This window comes from Serinus canaria, chromosome 23 (assembly GCF_022539315.1).
Source record: "Serinus canaria isolate serCan28SL12 chromosome 23, serCan2020, whole genome shotgun sequence".
Lineage (NCBI taxonomy): Eukaryota > Metazoa > Chordata > Aves > Passeriformes > Fringillidae > Serinus > Serinus canaria.
Genome location: NC_066336.1, coordinates 1,267,600 through 1,286,937, shown reverse-complemented (window position 1 = coordinate 1,286,937; position 19,338 = coordinate 1,267,600). Strand labels below are relative to the sequence as shown.

At 54.1% G+C, this 19,338-nt stretch overlaps 1 protein-coding gene across 5 annotated transcripts in view; it reads right to left on the bottom strand.

Annotated features, from left to right (window-relative positions):
- HIVEP3 (HIVEP zinc finger 3) overlaps positions 1-19,338 on the bottom strand; it is a 228,806-nt gene that overhangs the window by 14,902 nt on the left and 194,566 nt on the right. For all 5 annotated transcript variants that reach the window (XM_050983156.1, XM_050983159.1, XM_050983160.1 and 2 more), the window contains one exon: positions 7,723-7,898. In XM_050983156.1, coding sequence (XP_050839113.1) covers positions 7,723-7,898 — 176 coding nt within the window. The remainder of the gene's footprint in view (positions 1-7,722; positions 7,899-19,338) is intronic.

The window sequence follows — 19,338 nt, the reverse complement described above, 5'->3', positions numbered from 1 at the left end:
ATCACCAGGGCCTGAACATGAAAAAAAAAAAAAACCAAAAACAACCCATCCACAGTCCCAGCTGTGGCCTCATGGAGCTGGAATTTCATTTTGGAAATGAGAAGCAGCAAAAGCCCAGGCTGAGTCAGGGTGCTGCTGCCTGCCCAGCCCCAGCTCCCAGCCAGCTCTGCCCCATCCCTGCTCAGCCAAAATCCTGCCTGGAGCCCCTCCAAGGGCAGCAAACACAAACCCAGCAGGGCCTGCTGGGAGCAGGGCTGTGTGGGGAGGGGACATGCCCAGCCCAGAAATCCTCTGTGCCACCAGCAGCCAGCCCTGGAAACACCAGGAGGGAGAGCCAGGAATCCCCGAGGAGAGGGAGCTGTTCAGGGCCGGGCTTTGCTCTCAGGTCCTCAGGGGCACTCTGAGGCCACCGTGGCCACCTCAGGTGTGCCAAGGCCACCGTGGCCACCTCAGGTGTGCCAAGGGCAGCTGGCTGGCCACACCAGTGTGTCCCTGTGCAGCTGCAGGACCTGCAGGGCTCCCAGAGCCCTCCTGCCCCTCTGCTGGGAGCCACCAGTGTCACCTGCTGTCCCGTTTGCTGTCCCTGGGCAGGGCAGTGTGTGGCTGCTGCCTTCCTTTCCCAGCCCCCAGCGCCAACAAATTCACCCCAAACCCCAAAGGACCAACTCATCCCAGCTTTGTTTCCTTCCCCTCCAGCTCCTTTTCCCTCTGCTCTGTCTCCCCCTCCCTCCCCTGCTGGCCAAGATCCTCCTGCAAAGCTCTGGGTGCGAATTTTGTTGGAGAAATCCCAACAAAACAGGGATGCTGAATCCTTTTAGGGAGGGAGGCTCAGCAGCACAGATCCTCATCTGCCCTCTCTGCATCATTTTAAGGAAATTAAAAGCTGGAGGCTCCTTTCCCCGGGCTGAGAAGCTGAGTGATCATCCTGGGAGCAATCTGCAGGACAAGGATATTTATCTGATCAGGGCTCTCCTTCCAGTTTGTGTTTTTTCAGCCCCCTTAATGAACGTTGGCAGGATTAAACGCTCGGCAGGTTTCCAGTAAAATCAACAGCACTGTGCTAAGTGAGAGCTGGATCTCAATCCTTCCAGGGAAGACTCACAGCTACTTGTTGCCTTGCAGAGTTCTGGCTCCCAAGTTAAAAAAAAAAAGGAGGAAAAAAAAAAAAATAAAAGAAAACCACACAGCATTGTTTCCTTGGAAACGGTGGAAAAACATCTTTGAGGGAGCAAGAGAGAGCAGCAGGGAGCTGGATTTAAATAGCAGAGGAATTTCACTGAACCCTGAGCAGGTAAGTGCTCCTTATTGGGGGTTGTTTACCAAAAAAGCTCCCAGATTTGCAATCAGCTGGCTATATTTAAAAAAGCCCTCAGGAATTCCTGGGAATGTCGAGCCCCAGGAGGAGCAGGGGCAGAGTGAGCACAGCTCCCATTACGCCTGCCCAGAACTATGTGCTCCAGCTGCCTCAGCTCTGCCCGTGCTGGGAGGCCTGAGTGGGACTCAGAGCAGCTTAAATGCCTGTGTTGTTTGGAGAAAGCTGTGACTGGAGCCTTCCAAAAGCACCCAAAGCAGCTTCACGGGGACTAGAAGTGATTTCCCAGTTAAATTTCATGAGGGAAATTAATTTTTTTCTTTTTTGGAAGAGCCATTATCATATTTTTAAGGAGTTAAAGAAGAATATAGGGAACTGAAGCACTGGGATTCCTGGGAAAATGATCCTGTGTGTGCTGGGAATGATCCTTTCTATTTCTGCTGTTAAATCTGATCAACAGAGCAACAACCAAAAAAAAAAAACCAAACCTAAAAAACCAACAAATGAGCGAGTGCAGGAGGCAGCACCGTGACACAAAGAGCCAGAGGTTCAGAGGATGAACAATTGTCACATTCCTCTTTGGGAAGCACCTTCAAGGAGAGCAGCAGCTCCTCTGGGAGGAGGAGGAGAGTGCCATGGAGCCAGGCTGGGAGAGCTGGGGGTGCTGCCCTGGAGAGGAGAAGGCTCCAGGGAGAGCTGAGAGCCCCTGCAGGGCCTGAAGGGGCTCCAGGAGAGCTGCAGAGGGACTGGGGACAAGGATGGAGGGACAGGAGCCAGGGAATGGCTGCCAGTGCCAGAGGGCAGGGCTGGATGGGATCTTGGCAATTGGGAATTGTTCCCTGGCAGGGTGGGGAGGGGCTGGGCTGGAATTGCCAGAGCAGCTGGGGCTGCCCCTGGATCCCTGGCAGTGCCCAAGGCCAGGCTGGACACTGGGGCTGGGAGCACCTGGCACAGTGGGAGGGGTCCCTGGCACAGGGGGAGGGGTCCCTGGCACAGGGGGAGGGGTCCCTGGCACATTGGGAGGGGTCCCTGGCACAGGGGGAGGAGCTGGGATTGAAGATCCCTTCCCACCCAAACCCCTCTGGGATTCAGATTCCTGAGTCAAGGATGAAAACCAGGACCAAACCCATTGGCCCAAAGGGATGAAGGAAAGGAAAGAATGATTTCCTGGAAGGTTCCAGGTCCCCCAGGGCTCTTTCCCCCAGGGGGTTTGGAGCCTGGCAAGGCCTGGTTAGAGAGGTTTGGGCTCTGACAGGGTGCCCAGAGCAGCTGGGGCTGCCCCTGGAGCCCTGGCAGTGCCCAGGGCCAGGCTGGAGCACCTGGCACAGTGGGAGGTGTCCCTGGGGTGGCACTGGGTGGGATTTAAGTTCCCTCCCACCCCAAACCCTTCTGGGTTCTGAGATTTTGCTGGGCAATGCCCTCACACAGAGAACCAGCTGTAACTGATACTCTGTGTGCCAAACAAATCCTTGAACCAGGTTTTGTGTGGGATTTAAATAATGCACAGGGCTTGATTTAGGTCTTGGTGTGGAGCTGATGTCCCCAGGTGAGACTTGGTGAGGAGGAAAGCTTTCCTGTCCAGAATTCATTGGGCAGAGGAGTTCAATCTTTTAAAAAATCAATTATTATCTTTTATCCCTATTGACATCTGGATTAAAGGAGTGAATTTCACATGCAGCCTGCCTGTATCCACACAGGCCATAAAAAATCAGCCACCTCCTGGATCAGACCTATCCAGCCAAAAGCTGATATTCAGAAAGGTGCCCAGGATATTCAGATTTCCAAAGGAGCAGAATTCCCAGTGGGGCTGAGACTTTAATGGCTGCACTGGCTCCAGAAAATGCTGTGGATATTTCCCTGGAGCTCACCAGTCCCTTGCTTCCAGGATTCCTGGATTTTCTCCCTTTCCCTGGAGAGTTCCAGAGCCCTTTTGCTCAGTGTTTCCTCTCCTGCCTGCTCCACTGGGACATTTTCTGTTCCTGCCTCACATCCCATGGGATGTCCAGGCAGGAAATCCCTGGGGATAGCTCTGTCCCCATCCCAGGGGACATTTGTGACATCTCCAGGAGCTCCAGGGATGCTCAGCCCTCCGAGGGCCCTTGGGGTATTTTGGGGATGTGCCCTGCTCTCCCAGCAGGGAATTCTGCTGGAATTTTCTGCCAGCTGTGCTTTCCAGAGGAGACTCAGGCTGCTGGAGCTGCAATAACAACAAACAGTGCAGCCCTTTAAGGGCTGGGGGGGACTGCATTTAATCCATTTGATTTAATATATTCAGGATATTCACACGTGCTGTAGCCTCAGTGCTGCCAGGGGCTGATTTAAGGAACTGAAAATGAATTTATTGACGGCTCTGGCTGAGCAGTCTGGGGGCAGGGAAGGGGGAGTGGCACAGAGGGAAATGGGGGTCTCCAGCCAGCAATGTCCTGTCCTCAGCTCCCTTTAAATTCCAGTGACCTCAGAGCTGTTCCAGACATTTGTCCCGAATTTCTGAGGGCACTGGCAGCAATCAGGACCCTGTGAGAGGGTGGACAGAAAATCACTGCAGAAGGGAATGAATGTGCCAGCCCATCCCAGCTCACCCCCAGCAGCAGTGAGAGAGGGGAAGGGAAAAGCCCTCCCCGACCTTCCTGAAAGGGAAAACAGCTTTTCCTTATTCCCTTCCTGCCCAGGAAACAATGCAGGAGCTGCTGAGCCTCCTTTCAGACCCTCCTGGAGGCCACAGCCACAAAGCTCCACGGCAGGGGAGGGACAGACACCTCATTAAAGAGGCACCTTTAGATCTGCTCCAGAAACACCAAATCAAACAAATCTCCACCAACCAAATCCCCAAGGCTGTTGTTCCCATCAGCTAAACGAGCACAGACACCAAAAAAAAAAAAAAAAATATATATATATAAAAAAATTGTATGGATTTGCTTTAAAATAATAAAAAATGAATTTTCCCTGCGGTTCTCCGAGCCAAAGGAGCAGCTTTGCTTCCACTGACAGAAAGGCACAAAAAAGCAGCAAATTAGTGAATAAGGGGAAATATTTATAGCATTTTCTGTTGCAAAAGTTTTCCCAGTTCTTGGAACGCAGACATGGATTTTTTGGAGTGGGAGGGGCGTGGGGGGTGAGGTACATTTCAACCAGATAAAGCTCCTCATTAAAAATAATAATAATAATAATAATAAAATCCCATTTAACTGCTTCCAGCCTACTGGAGAGTTTAGAGCATTAGATCATGCTGGAGAGATCTCCCCCAGCCAAAACCAAGCCAGCTCCACAGACCTCCCCCTGGAGCTGCTGCTGAAGGCTAAAATTAACTCTGGAAAGCTGATTTCTAAAAAAGCCCCGTGTTTGTGCAAGGAGGGAGAGCTGCAGCTCCTGCCTTCTGCGTGCCCGGGGCTGCCAACCCCACCCAGCCCAGGGAGGAGCCAAAATGAGACCAAGCCCTCCAAAAAATGAGCCGGGAAACAGCAGCTCTGCAAAGCCCCCGCTCCTCCGGGTCACTTGTTATGAGCAGGAGTTTGAAATGGCTTTAAAGAATCACTGGCAGGGGCATCAGGAACAAAAAAAAAAAAAAATTAAAAAAAAAAAAAAAAAATTGGATTTTCTTCCTGCCCTTGCTGGTGATTTTTTAAGTGATCTCAAACTCTGGTTGGTGATGACTCTCCATCACCAGCTGGTGCTTTTGTCAATGCACACAAAGCTTTCCCCCGCTCTTCCACATCTCCCAACCAGCTTTTCTCCCATCTCTGGGCAGTCTGAGCACATCCCAGGACTCTGCCTTCATCCCTCCCCACTCCTCCAGAGCTCTTTGTGCCCCCCAAAGAGCTTTTCTCCCATTTCTGGGCACTCTGAGCATGCCCCAGGCTGTGCCTTTCACCCCTCCCAGCTCTTCCAGACCCCCAAACAGTTTTTCCCCCATTTCTGGGCACTCTGAGCACACCCCAGGCTCTGCCTTCATCCCTCCCAACTCTTCAGAGCTCTTTGTGCCCCCCAAAGAGCTTTTCTCCCATTTTGGGCACTCTGAGCATGCCCCAGGCTGTGCCTTTCACCCCTCCCAGCTCTTCCAGACCCCCAGACAGTTTTTCTCCCATTTCTGGGCACTCTGAGCACACCCCAGGCTCTGCCCTTCATCCCTCCCCACTCCTCCAGAGCTCTTTGTGCCCCCCAAAAGTTTTTCCTCCCATTTTTGGGTGCTCTGAGCACACCCCAGGCTGTGCCTTTCACCCCTCCCAGCTCTTCCAGACCCCCAGACAGTTTTTCCCCCATTTCTGGGCACTCTGAGCACACCCCAGGCTCTGCCCTTCATCCCTCCCCACTCTTCCAGAGCTCCTTGTGACCCCCAGAAAGCTTTTCTCCCATTTCTGGGCACTCTGAGCACACCCCAGGGCTCTGCCCTTCATCCCTCCCAACTCTTCAGAGCTCCTTGTGCCCCCCAAAAGTTTTTCTCCCATTTTTGGGCACTCTGAGCACACCCCAGGCTGTGCCTTTCACCCCTCCCAGCTCTTCCAGACCCCCAGACAGTTTTTCTCCCATCTCTGGGCAGTCTGAGCACGCCCCAGGCTCTGCCCTTCATCCCTCCCAGCTCTTCAGAGCTCCTTGTGCCCCCCAAAGAGCTTTTCTCCCATCTCTGGGCACTCTGAGCACACCCCAGGGCTCTGCCCTTCATCCCTCCCCACTCCTCCAGAGCTCTTTGTGCCCCCCAAAAGTTTTTCTCCCATTTCTGGGCACTCTGAGCACACCCCAGGGCTCTGCCCTTCCCCCTCCCAGCAAAGAACCATCCTCATGCAATTCCAAGTCACCACCATGCAGCCATTTCTCCCTAAATCCCCGATCCAGGGGAGCTCTGCCCATTCCGTGCCCCCATGGGCACACGGGGGCTTTGCCACTGCAATCCCACCGGAGTGTGGGTGGTTTTTGCTCCGTGGAAGGAAGGAAGGAAACATTTCCAAGCTCCCTTGGCCGTGCCAAGCAGAAGAAGGGAAGTGTCTGTTTGCCATGTGCAGCCAGAGCTGGCAGATCGTGGCCCTCAAGGGAGCAGAGATGAAGAGCAAAGCAGCCAGAGAGGTGGTGGAGAGGATGGTTTGGTGCCATCCCCCTGGGCAGAAGCCCTACAGAAGCATGGTGGGAGTGAGGTGAGGTGATGGGAGAGGCTGGGCGGGCTCAGCTCTCCAAGGGAAACCTCGGAACGAAGTCAAAGCAAGAAGGGACGAGAAAGGAAATGAATCAGAAACAGCTCCAGGATGGGAGGGAGAGGAAGAACCGGCGCTGGGATGTGCAGCATGAGAGTCTGGCCTCAAACCCGGTGTCACTTCCCCTTCTGCCCCAGTGCCAGTGACCCCCAGCACGTTGGCACCCAGAAATCCCCGCCAGCCTTCCCAGCAAAGCCACCAGCTCCAGGCACTGCCCCCCCCGAGTCACTTCCTTGTCCTGCTCTGTCCCTCTGGCCAGCACGGGTGCCCCAGAGCACACAGCACGCCGTGTCCCTCCCATGGCCACGCCGTGTCACTGCCTGGGTGACACCCGCTCCTGCCGCGGCTCTGAGCCCTCCCAGCTGTGGCACCCTGGCACTGATGGAGCTGCAGACAACGCCTGTTCTGGAACTTCTGAGCTGGGAGGGACCCACAAGGATCACCCAGTCCAGTTCCTGCATGGGACAGCCCCAAAACCCCCCAAAGTGCCCAAAGGCATTGTCCAAAGGCTCCCTGAGCTCTGTCCAGCTGTAACCAAGAGCCTGAGCCCCACACTTGCTGCTGCCTTATCCCAAGACTTGCTGCCACCAGAGCTTTGTCCAACCCACGGAGCCAGACCCCCACAAGAAGTTAAAGGCACCTCTGGCCCATTTGCAAGGTCCCATTCCCCGTTTCTCTCGGAACAGAGTTTTATTCTGCCTGTGGTTTGCACTGCTCTCACTGACACCCTCGCTGAGGCCATGGCAGGGCACCCCTGGTGGCATTGATGGCTCGATGTCCTGGGATGGAGGCCTTTAGGGAAAAGGTCCATTGATGTGACACAGAGAATGTGGAAGCCACATGCAACTGCAGAGGATGAGAATGGGCAGATCTGGAGAGCAGCAGCAGGAGGAGCCCCCCAGAGCCCAGATCCAGGGGCTCAGCCAGGAGCCTGGAGCTCCTGCTCTCGCTCTGGGGTGCTTTTGTTCAGAAAGCCCTGCCAGAGAAGCTGCGTTTCAGGACTTTGCCCTTGGAGAAGCACAAGGAGGATGGCAGGGACGCTCTGCTGCAGCCTGCCTTAAGGCAGAGCTGCGAAACACCAACCAATTTCCAACTCCCTCATCCCCCTCCCTCCAACTCCGGGGCTTTCCAGCCCCTGGGAATGCCTTCCCTCGCCCTTTGTGGGTGCCCCCAGCAGGCTGGCAGTGCCACCGCCCTGAGCAGAGGAGCTGGGAGCTGGCTGTGGCTTACCTTTGGTTTTAAAAGCAAAGTTACAGTACTTGCAGACGTACGGCCTGACGTCTGTGTGCGTGCGAATGTGTTTCTTCAGCATGCTGGGTTTCTTGCAGCGAATTCCACACTCCTCACAAACATACTTCCCTCTTCCACGGCCTCGCACATACACATACTCTTCGTTTGATTTGTACCTATGAGCAACAGGTGGCGTGATAAAGGGGAAAAAAAAAAAAAAAAGAAAAAAAAAAAAAGAAGATTCCCACCTCAACAGAAGAAGTCACAACTTTGCTGGGTTAGTTCAGAGTGTTGCTGACACCACAGGTCTTGGTTGATGTTTGGTAGCTCTGGGAAATTAGGCTAAATGTGAATTATCACCCAAAGCTCGTGCCCAGGTGCCTCCAGACACGTCCAGGATGTTCTCGTGGCCTGAATCTGCTGCTCTGTGACCACCAAAGCTGAGCTGAGTCACGGGGACACCCCACTGTGCTGCTGTGCCCCATCCTCAAACACAAACTGAGACACCCAGGCCAGGCTGGACAGGGTCTGGCCCAGGGCAAGATGGACAGGGTTTGACCCAGGCCAGGCTGGACAGAGTTAGGGCCAGGGCAGGATGGACAGAGTTTGGCCCAGGGCAAGATGGAAAGAGTCACAGGGACACCCCACTGTGCTGCTGTGCCCCATCCTCAAACACAAACTGAGACACCCAGGCCAGGCTGGACAGGGTTTGGCCCAGGGCAAGATGGACAGGGTTTATCCCAGGCCAGGCTGGACAGGGTTTGTCCTGGGCCAGGCTGGACAAGAGTTTATCCCAGGCCAGGCTGGACAGGGTTTGGCCCAGGGCAGGATGGACAGAGTCACGGGGACACCCCACAGTGCTGGTGCCCCTATCCTCAAACACAAACTGAGACACCCAGGCCAGGCTGGACAGGGTTTGTCCCGGGCCAGGCTGGACAGGGTTTGGCCCAGGGCAAGATGGACAGGGTTTGTCCCAGGGCAGGCTGGACAGAGTTTGGCCCAGGGCAAGATGGACAGGGTTTGTCCCAGGGCAGGATGGACAGTTTGTCCCAGGGAAGAATGGACAGTTTGTCCTGGGCCAGGCTGGATGGTTTGTCCCAGGCCAGGCTGGACAAGAGTTAATCCCAGGCCAGGCTGGACAGGGTCTGGCCCAGGGCAGGATGGACAGGGTTTGTCCCAGGCCAGGATGGACAGGGTTTGGCCCAGGCCAGGCTGGACAAGAGTTAATCCCAGGCCAGGCTGGACAGGGTCTGGCCCAGCCCAGCCCAGCCCAGCCCAGCCCAGCCCAGCCCAGCCCAGCCCAGCTGCCTCTCACTCCCTGCCATTTCAAACATGCCCAGGCTGCCTCTGCAGGAGCTGGGAGAACTCACCCCAGCCAAAGCTCCTGGGACACACCTCCCACTGCCAGGCTGCAGCCAGAGCCACCTGAGATGTCACCGGTGCCACGAGCCCCCCGTGAGCCCTGCAGAGCCTGAATGAGACCCCCAGAACGGACACCAAGAGAAGAAAACATCCTTTTTTCTGATAAATAAATTGTGCTGCCACTAAATGTAAACACTGCAGAGTCCAGGCTCTTTCATCCTTGGCACAGGACGACGATTGAGGTGTTCCCAAGAGAATGAGATTGGTCATCCTCCCTTCCTTCCCATTTTGGATTTGATTTTCTGTCCAGGCATCAGTGCATGGAGCAGTGCAGGATGGGGGGGTTGGAAAACCTTTACAAGACTGAGACAAAATCTTTCAGCCTCCTGCTGCTCAGCAAATGGAGGCTGCAATTTCCTGTACTTGCAGCACCAGAAGAATAAGGTATCACCAGATTGCTCCCCTCAGATCTTAAAGAGGCCAAATTTTTGAAGCATGGCACTCCTTGCAAGTCATTTTTTCTACCCAGGAGGAATTAAGTCTGGTCTTCAGAAATCTCCAAACATCCAGCCTGGAAAAATCAGGCTGTCTAAAGCCTCTTAATAGGAGAGCCAAAGGCATCCAACAGCATCATTCAGGTTTTAGTGACTTCCCAGTGAAGCCGATTCCAAACCAGAAGGGTGAGAAAACAGCAGCCAGGCTGAGGGGAAACTTGAACAGAAACAGCTGCACTGGAATGGACTGAGCACTTCAGGGAGTGAATGTATGATAAATACTAAAACTTGTGGATTTGTCACGTAGAAAAACAAGGCTCATTTAAAACTGAGTTTAAAAACCACACCAAGACCAGCCCAGAACTGAGAGGATGCACCCATGGACAGGGTGACTTCCAACCCCTCCCAGCTGCCTCCAGGGTGGGGTTGGAAGTGGGGCAGACCCACTGCAGGGACCCCTGGATCTCCCCCACACTTTGTTCCCTTCCCTCAGGAAGAGTCCAGGCAGTTCCAGCTCCTTGGGGGTGTCTGGGGGAGCTGCAGCTGAAATTCAGGCTGATCCTGCTGGCTGCAGGCAGGGAGCTGGGGCTGGACCCTTCCCAGCCCTGGCTGAGCCCCTTGGCTCTGCTCAGAGCTGGGTGAGGGGCTCAGAGGGGGAGAGCTCTTCCTGAGGTGCTCAGAGGGGGATTGGGGTGCTCCTGAGATGCTCAGAGGGGGGTTGGGGTGCTCCTGAGATGCTCAGAGGGGGTTGGGGTGCACCTGAGATGCTCAGAGGGGGTTGGGGTGCTCCTGAGATGCTCAGAGGGGATTGGGGTGCTCCTGAGATGCTCAGAGGGGGGTTGGGGTGCTCTTGAGATGCTCAGAGGGGGGTTGGGGTGCTCCTGAGATGCTCAGAGGGGGGTTGGGGTGCTCCTGAGATGCTCAGAGGGGGTTGGGGTGCTCTTGAGATGCTCAGAGGGGGTGGGGGTGCTCCTGAGATGCTCAGAGGGGGATCAGCCGCTCCTGAGTTCAGGGGTGAGGTCACAAATTCAGCTTTGGACATGGATTTGAGGAAAGAGAGGAAAAGTGGGTGTTCAGACAGCCCCAGTCTGTCCCAGCAGCACAAACCAGGCTTTGGTGTCCAGCAGTTTGTGTTTCTGTCCCTCAGCATCAGCAGGAGCTCTCTGGATCATCACCAGGGTCACCTGGTGGCCCAAAAACTTCCTTTTATCTGCTGGGACCCAAGTCACAGAAATGCCACCCCATCCTGCCATTCCCAAAATCCCCCAAAAACCCTAAAAAAGCCCAGCATCACAAGGTTCTCATCATCTGGCCAGAGGGCACTGGGCTGGTGTCTGGAGAGCTCCCCCAGTGCCCCAGTCTCCATCCCAGTGTGCCCAGTGATCCCCATTTAGCCCCAGAGGATTCCAGGGCTAAATGGAATTTAGGTTTTCAGGGATGGCTCACGTTCCTTCTGTGTCCAGGAGCAGAAGGAGCAAAAGGAATCAGGAATTCTGATTTTCCCTGTTCAGGTTTGTACTGCAGGCTTCCTCCTCTGCCTGTCAGCGTGCTGGGAACCACCAGGCCGTGTCAAACCTGGAATTGCTCCTGTGTCAGCCTTGGACTGGCACTGCCCTTGATTACAGCCTCCCGTGGAGATGTTTGTGCGTCCCTTCCTCAGCCTCATGGAAGCCATCCCTAACCCAGCCATGGGATTGAGTCTGGAGTTGGGAATTGCACCTCCTCTGACACCCTGGCAGCCTTCTGTCACCCTGATTTTGTAAAACTTTGTAAAGCCTTCTGATGTTTATATTCTCTCAACAAACTTTCTCACACACAATGCTGTAAATAACCTATGTTTTACATTCTTTCATGGAGGTGGAGAGAATTGATGGACCCTTGGTCTGTCCAGTGGCATTGGAGAGGTGGCACTGTCACCCTCCAATCCACTGTCACCTTTAGAAAACTATAAATATTGGAGTCAGAAAATAAAAGTCCCCTTTTTTTGTTCCCCTCGAGAACAACAGTGTCTGTGTCATCATTTCGTGCCTTATCTCAACAGCCTTCAGCAAAGATATTCCCCCTGGAATATCTCCCTGGCAGGGAGAGGGCAGAGAGAGGAAAAGCGAGTTCCTCTCAGGGAGCACCAAACCCGAGGAGATGGCAGCAGGAGGTGGCAGTGCCACAGCCCAGAGGAGGCTCTGCAGATGCCACCTGCCTGCTCTGAGGGCTGCAGTCGGTTTATGGACATCATTCCTTCAGCCTGATCCCATTTCCCTGCTCTGGGCCCGTGGGATTTGCATCAGGAAGATAAATCAGGCACAGCTTGGCATGATAGGACACAAAATCACACGGTGTGGACATGCAGCTCTCCCAAGGTAAAAAGGGAAGTTTAATTCCTGACTCCAACATTTATAGATTTCCAAGAGTGACGGGGTTGGGGGTGACAGTGCCACCTCTCCAATGACACTGAACAAACCAACAGCCCCTCAAATCTCATCCTCCTCCATAAAAGAATGCAAAACAATGAATTATTTACATAAAGTGGGTGAGAGAGTTCGTTACAAGAATGTAAACATCAGAAAAACTTGAGAAAACGGGAGGACAGCAGCTCACTCCATGAGAGGATTTACCCTGGCACAGGACCCTCCCTGCACACGAGGTTTGCTGCAGGCAGACCTGGGGAAAGCCACAGCTGGGTTTGTGTGGCAGCAACCTGGGCTTTTCCTCCAGAGCCCTGGGAAATTCCTAATCCCATCCTAATCCCATCTTTATCCCATCCTAACCCCATCCTAACCCCATCCTAACCCCATCCTAACCCCATCTTAATCCCATCCTAACCCCATCCTAACCCCATCCTTACCCCATCCTAATCCCATCCTAATCCCATCCTTATCCCATCCCGAGCAGCTCCCAGCCCTGCAGAGCCACGCTCCCTCCATGCTGGAATGGTTGGGAACGCAGGGGTTAATGGCCATCACGAGCCCAGACACTGCTTTAGGGAAGAATCCTTCCAAACACACACAGAGAAATCAAAATCCAGCTCTTTGGTACATTTTGGAAAGGTTCTCTGGGGTTCACTGCAAACCCTTGTCAGAGCAGGAGGAGCTGGCACAGCCTGGGCAGGGCTGGTGTCACCCTGTGTCTCAGACATGTTTCATGAAAAATCCCTTTGCCAGCATCTTTTCTCCTGAGAAGCTTCAGCTTCTCCCTGTTTTCCTGCTTTGGAATGTGATTTGGAGAATTGTTTACCCAGCATGTGAAATTATTTTTACTTGGTGACCAACGACAGCCACCTGTGTCGAGGCTGGGAGCAGCCACAAGATTTTATTATCATTCCTTTCTATTCCTTTCAAGCCTTCTGATGAAATCCTTTCTTCTATTCTTTCAGTGTAGTTTTAATATATCGTTTTGTTTTAATATATTATATATCATAAAATAACAAATCAGCCTTCTGACACATGGAGCCAAGATCCTCATCTCTTCCCTCGTCCTGAGACCCCTGAGAACACCACCCCACCCTGACAGCCCCAGAATGGGCCCAAATCCCTGTCAGGAGCACAGGAAACCCAACAATGGGGGAACACAAACCTGGAGGAGGCTTTGTCTCAGCTCCTTCCCTCCAGCTGAAACCCAACCCCGTGCAGCACTCACGGCCTCTCAGCCCGGAGCAGCTTCAGCTCTCAGCATCTCTCTTACAAATTCCTGACCATCAGTTTTAGCCACAAACACTTCTTTTTTCTTCCCCTCAGTGCTGTGAGCCACATCCAAAACCTCCATGTGGCTGGAAACCACAGGATAAACCCTTGGACAGGCAGGGGGAAGGAAGTTTGGTGCTTGGCAGGCAGGGAGGCAGAGCAGGTTTCTGGGGGACTCATTGCTCACGGCTGGGCTGAGTCACCCCTTCCCTCCTTGCTTCCTTTTCAAGCTTCTTTTAAATTCCACCAGGATTTTACCTTGCCCTGTAAAGGCTTTGCTGATGTGACCTTGCTGGTCACAGCCTGGGCACTCTAGGTACATTTTAATTATTAAAATTAAAAATATTCACCATAATTCTGTGAATTTGCATGATTTGAAGCTCGATGCTGTCTCAAAGAACACCCCTGGAGGCTTTCACAGCAACTGAAGAAGTATTTCCTCGGCTGGTTTTGACATTTGATCAAATCCTTTGTTTGCTTTTTGGATTTTGGGTGCACAGGAAGAGGGATGGGATATCTGATCCCTGTCCTGAGCTGCTGCTTTGGTTCCCTGGCAAGTGAACCCAGTCCAGCTCCAGAGTCTCTGCCTTTGGTGTCAGATTTTGGGTTTGCTGATGGCACATTTCATCTGTCACCAGGCTGCCCACTCATCTGGCTTGGCTGAATCCTGGGGACATTCCTGACAGGCTGCTCTGGGATTAACTGATCTCATCTCTGCTCTCTGTCTCCTGCAAAGTTTGCCAGATCAGGGGTAAATGTGTCACTCCCACGGTGCCACTAATTACTGATCATTAATTGCTCCCTGGTACAAGATGGCCGCTCTGAAGCTGAGTGTGCAGCAGAATTCCTCAGCCTTTCCCGTGGAATCCCTGGGGCTGAGGATGTCACACAGGTGTGTCCCCAAGGCCAGACACTCCCCCTGAGATGGCCTTGGCCCGTGCCCAGCTCCAGCAGGGCGAGCAGAGGGATTCCTGAAGAGACCCCACAGCAGACAGTGCCATTCCCAGCTCTCTGAAAGCACCAGGAACATTCCAGCATCCCAATTTTCCAGACAGGGATATTGCACACGGACACACAAAGAACTTCCAGAGCAGCACAAGGCTGGGATGGAGCCGGGAGGAGCTGGCACAGGATCTGCTCTGGCCTGGCTGGATAAAGGAACCAAGGCTGGGATGGAGCTGGGAGGAGCTGGCACAGGATCTGCTCTGGCCTGGCTGGATAAAGGAACCAAGGCTGGGATGGATCAGGGAGGAGCTGGCACAGGATCTGCTCTGGAATGGCTGGATAAAGGAACCAAGGCTGGGATGGACAGGGAGGAGCTGGCACAGGATCTGCTCTGGAATGGCTGGATAAAGGAACCAAGGCTGGGATGGACAGGGAGGAGCTGGCACAGGATCTGCTCTGGCCTGGCTGGATAAAGGAACCAAGGCTGGGATGGATCAGGGAGGAGCTGGCACAGGATCTGCTCTGGCCTGGCTGGATAAAGGAACCAAGGCTGGGATGGAGCTGGGAGGAGCTGGCACAGGATCTGCTCTGGAATGGCTGGATAAAGGATCCAAGGCTGGGATGGAGCCGGGAGGAGCTGGCACAGGATCTGCTCTGGAATGGCTGGATAAAGGAACCAAGGCTGGGATGGAGCTGGGAGGAGCTGGCACAGGATCTGCTCTGGCCTGGCTGGATAAAGGAACCAAGGCTGGGATAGACCAGGGAGGAGCTGGCACAGGATCTGCTCTGGAATGGCTGGATAAAGGAACCAAGGCTGGGATGGATCAGGGAGGAGCTGGCACAGGATCTGCTCTGGAATGGCTGGATAAAGGAACCAAGGCTGGGATGGAGCCGGGAGGAGCTGGCACAGGATCTGCTCTGGCCTGGCTGGATAAAGGAACCAAGGCTGGGATGGGCTGGGAGGAGCTGGCACAGGATCTGCTCTGGCCTGGCTGGATAAAGGAACCAAGGCTGGGATGGATCAGGGAGGAGCTGGCACAGGATCTGCTCTGGCCTGGCTGGATAAAGGAACCAAGGCTGGGATGGAGCCGGGAGGAGCTGGCACAGGATCTGCTCTGGCCTGGCTGGATAAAGGAACCAAGGCTGGGATGGAGCTGGGAGGAGCTGGCACAGGATCTGCTCTGGCCTGGCTGGATAAAGGATCCTCACAGCCAGAGCTGCTGGGAAACTGCAGGGGAGGGGGGAGCTGGGGGAGCCCCAGCACCAGGGACACCCCACGGGTGAAGGGGTGACTGTCACCACTGGGGACACACTGACAGGGTGAGGGGGTGACTGTCACCATTAGGGACATCCCACGGGGTGAGGGGGTGACTGTCACTACTGGGGACACACTGACAGCGTGAAGGGGTGACTGTCACCACTGGGGACACCCCCAGACAGTGGAGAGGTGACTGTCACCACTGGGGACACCCCACGGGGTGAAGGGGTGGCTGTCACCATGGGGGACAACCCACAGGGGGCAGGGGTGACTGTCACCATCACGGACACACCCAGACAGTGGAGGGGTGACTGTCACCACTGGTGACACCCCACAGGGTGAAGGGGTGACTGTCACCAATGGGGACAGGGACACGGGGTGAGGGGGTGACTGTCACCGTTGGGGACACCCCAAGGGGTGAAGGGGTGACTGTCACCAGTGGGGACACACTGACAGGGTGAAGGGGTGACTGTCACCAATGGGGACACAGCCAGACAGTGGAGGGTTGACTGTCATCATTGGGGACACAGCCAGACAGTGGAGAGGTGACTGTCACCATTGGGGACACAGCCAGACAGTGGAGAGGTGACTGTCACCACTCTTCAAGCACAGGTAGTAGGAGGAGGAGTTTTATGGCACTGCATAAAAAACCTTAAAAACAAAAAATAAAAACCAAAAACCAAAAACCAAAACCAAAACCAAATCAAGTCAAAGCAAACCAAACAAAAAAAAGAAACAAAAAAAAAAAAAAAAAAAACAACAACAAAAAACCCCAAACAAACAAACAAAAAACAGGAAAAAAAACCAACAAAAAACCCCAAAAACCCCAAAAAGCAAAACACCCAAACCAAAAATTATCACCCAGGCCCAAGTGACCCCTCCTGCTCTTCATCCTGTCCCTGGTGGGTCCCCACGGCTCAGACTCCACCTAAGGCAATTTTCCACATTTCTCTGAGTGGGAAGCAAAGCCATGGGAGTGTCCCCACAGCTGTGCCAGCACGGCCTCGGTGGCACTGGGCTCAGTGGGACATGCCAGCTCCTCTGAACCACGGCCAGGGCTGGCCCTGGCACTGCCCAGAAGCAGATCAGGGATTTCCCAGCTTCCCTACCAAGGTGGCCACTGGCAGAGTCCATATTTCACTGGGAACCCCACAGGAAGTGCTGCCTGCAGCACGGCCCTGGGGACAGGCAGGACAGCAGGACAGGGGTGGGACACTGCCACCAACCCACGGAAATCTCTCCTGGTGTGTCCCCATCACTGTGTTCAGGGGGTTTTGGGGGGTTGTTTTTCCCCACTTCAAAATCCAAATGGTGCCAGCAAACCAGAAAAACTGGGAGAGAAGCCAGGGGTGGGTGGGGAGTTGGATTTGGGAGGGAAGCACCCAAAAAGGGAATGGCTGGAAAAGGGCCAGGGATGGGGTGGTGGTCTGGAAAAGGCCATGGCATGGGCAGGATGGGGAGAGGTTTTCATGGACAGTTATCCCTGTGAAAATATTCAGATTTATTTTGACCAGATCTTTACTTTGTGATTGTATTAAATATTTATGTATTGTCCTTATCCTTACAGTGTCCAGCTGTGCCAACACCTGCTCTGCTCACTGGTAAGGACAATTCCCCACTGCACTCCAGCTCCTCCAAACCAGATTTCTTCCACAATTATCCCAGATTACATTCCCAGCACATTTAATTCCATTTTTTTTCCCATTTTATTGGGGTGGTTTTGCCTCCCCAGCAGCAGCAGCCAGACAGGTTGGACACGGCACAAAAGTTCATATTTGTGAGCACCCACCCCCAGCCCTGGGCACTGCTCCAGCCTGGGGAGATCAGACAGAAACTGAATGAAACACGAGATAAAAAAGGAGAAAACAACCGGCGACTCATCAGCTGATTCATAAAATATTCACAGGGGAAGTCTGGCACAGAAATCCCCACAGCTGACGGGTCTCACTCTGGTTCTGGGCCCCCCAGGATGGACTGGCCACCATCCAGAGGGGTGACAGCAATGCCTGGGTGACACGGCCACCGCTGGCTCTCCAGACAGCTCCTCCTGCAGCCCCTGGCAAATTCAATAAATTCAATTAAATCTGCTTCATTCCAGGCTGCTCTGGTCCCTCTGTCACTCATCCTGCCTCTCACTCCTGCCTTATTCCAGGGTTTATTCCCAGCACTCTGCCCTCCCTGCAGGGTCTCACTTTGGCACTTGTCACCCTGAAGAGATCCTAAATCTCCTGAATTAATTGTTCAGGATCGAGGTCAGTTATGGAAACAAATCCACAGGAGGTCCCAGAGCTGCTGCAGGGCTGGAGCCCCTCTGGAGCCAGGCTGGGAGAGCTGGGGGTGCTGCCCTGGAGAGGAGAAGGCTCCAGGGAGAGCTGAGAGCCCCTGCAGGGCCTGAAGGGGCTCCAGGAGAGCTGCAGAGGGACTGGGGACAAGGATGGAGGGACAGGAGCCAGGGAATGGCTGCCAGTGCCAGAGGGCAGGGCTGGATGGGATCTTGGCAATTGGGAATTGTTCCCTGGCAGGGTGGGGAGGGGCTGGGCTGGAATTGCCAGAGCAGCTGGGGCTGCCCCTGGATCCCTGGCAGTGCCCAAGGCCAGGCTGGACATTGGGGCTGGGAGCACCTGGCACAGTGGGAGGGGTTCCTGGCACAGTGGGAGGTGTCCCTGGCACAGTGGGGAGGGGTCCCTGGCACAGGGGGAGGGGTCCCTGGCACAGTGGGAGGGGTCCCTGGCACAGGGGGAGGAGCTGGGATTTGAGATCCCTTCCCACCCAAACCCCTCTGGGATTCAGATTCCTGAGTCAAGGATGAAAACCAGGACCAAACCCATTGGCCCAAAGGGATGAAGGAAAGGAAAGAATGATTTCCTGGAAGGTTCCAGGTCCCCAGGGCTCTTTCCCCCAGGGGGTTTGGAGCCTGGCAAGGCCTGGTTAGAGAGGTTTGGGCTCTGACAGGGTGCCCAGAGCAGCTGGGGCTGCCCCTGGAGCCCTGGCAGTGCCCAAGGCCAGGCTGGAGCACCTGGCACAGTGGGAGGTGGCCCTGGGACAGGGGGAGGTGTCCCTGCCCTGGCACTGAGTGAGATTTAAGTTCCCTTCCAACCCAAACCATTCCATGATTCCATAATTCTAAGAGATGTGGTATTTCCAAATTCCTATTGATTTTTTAACATCAAGAAATGCACTTTATCCTGAATGTTTCTAATCCCTGAAAAGGGGGAATGAGGAGCCTTTGGCACTCACTGGAGTGGGTGAGACATGAACTGCAGTCAGAGCTACAGAAGATGGCATTGGAATAGGATTTATTTGAATCTGAGCTTATTTTAACAAAATTAGGGACTTGAAGAGCCTTCCCCTGACCAAGTCCCTCTGCTCACTGGTGCTGGTGGCCACAGATCCTCCAGGATCCTCGTGTTCCCTCACTTTCTGGCCAGGGATCCCCTTAAATACCCAAAAAACTCCCAGTGACTGAAGGGAATTTCCAGCCCTCATTTGTGTCAAATTTGTAAAGTATTTCCTATGACCCAAAAGATTTCCCTGGGGCCGCTGCCTCGCTCAAACAAACTTCAAAAGCTGCGACTCCTTTCTCCCGGGGGTTGTAATCCAGGGATTTGTGGTCACTTCCAGCTTCCCCTCAGCCTCAGCCAGCTCCAGCAATGCTGACCCTGTTGTTATTAAGGGATGGAATAGGAAACACTGATTTTTCTGTACAAATGAGCCACAAAACTGGCTCAGACCGGACCCCTCCTCTGGGCTCTGTCTGCTTTGTCACATCCTTTTGTTTCCCTCCTGTCCCACGGGGGCTCAGCTCCTCTTCCTGGAAGTTTTGCTGGAAGATTTGGCCGGGATGCTCTGGCAGTGACCTCCTGCCTCTCCCCTCCCACTG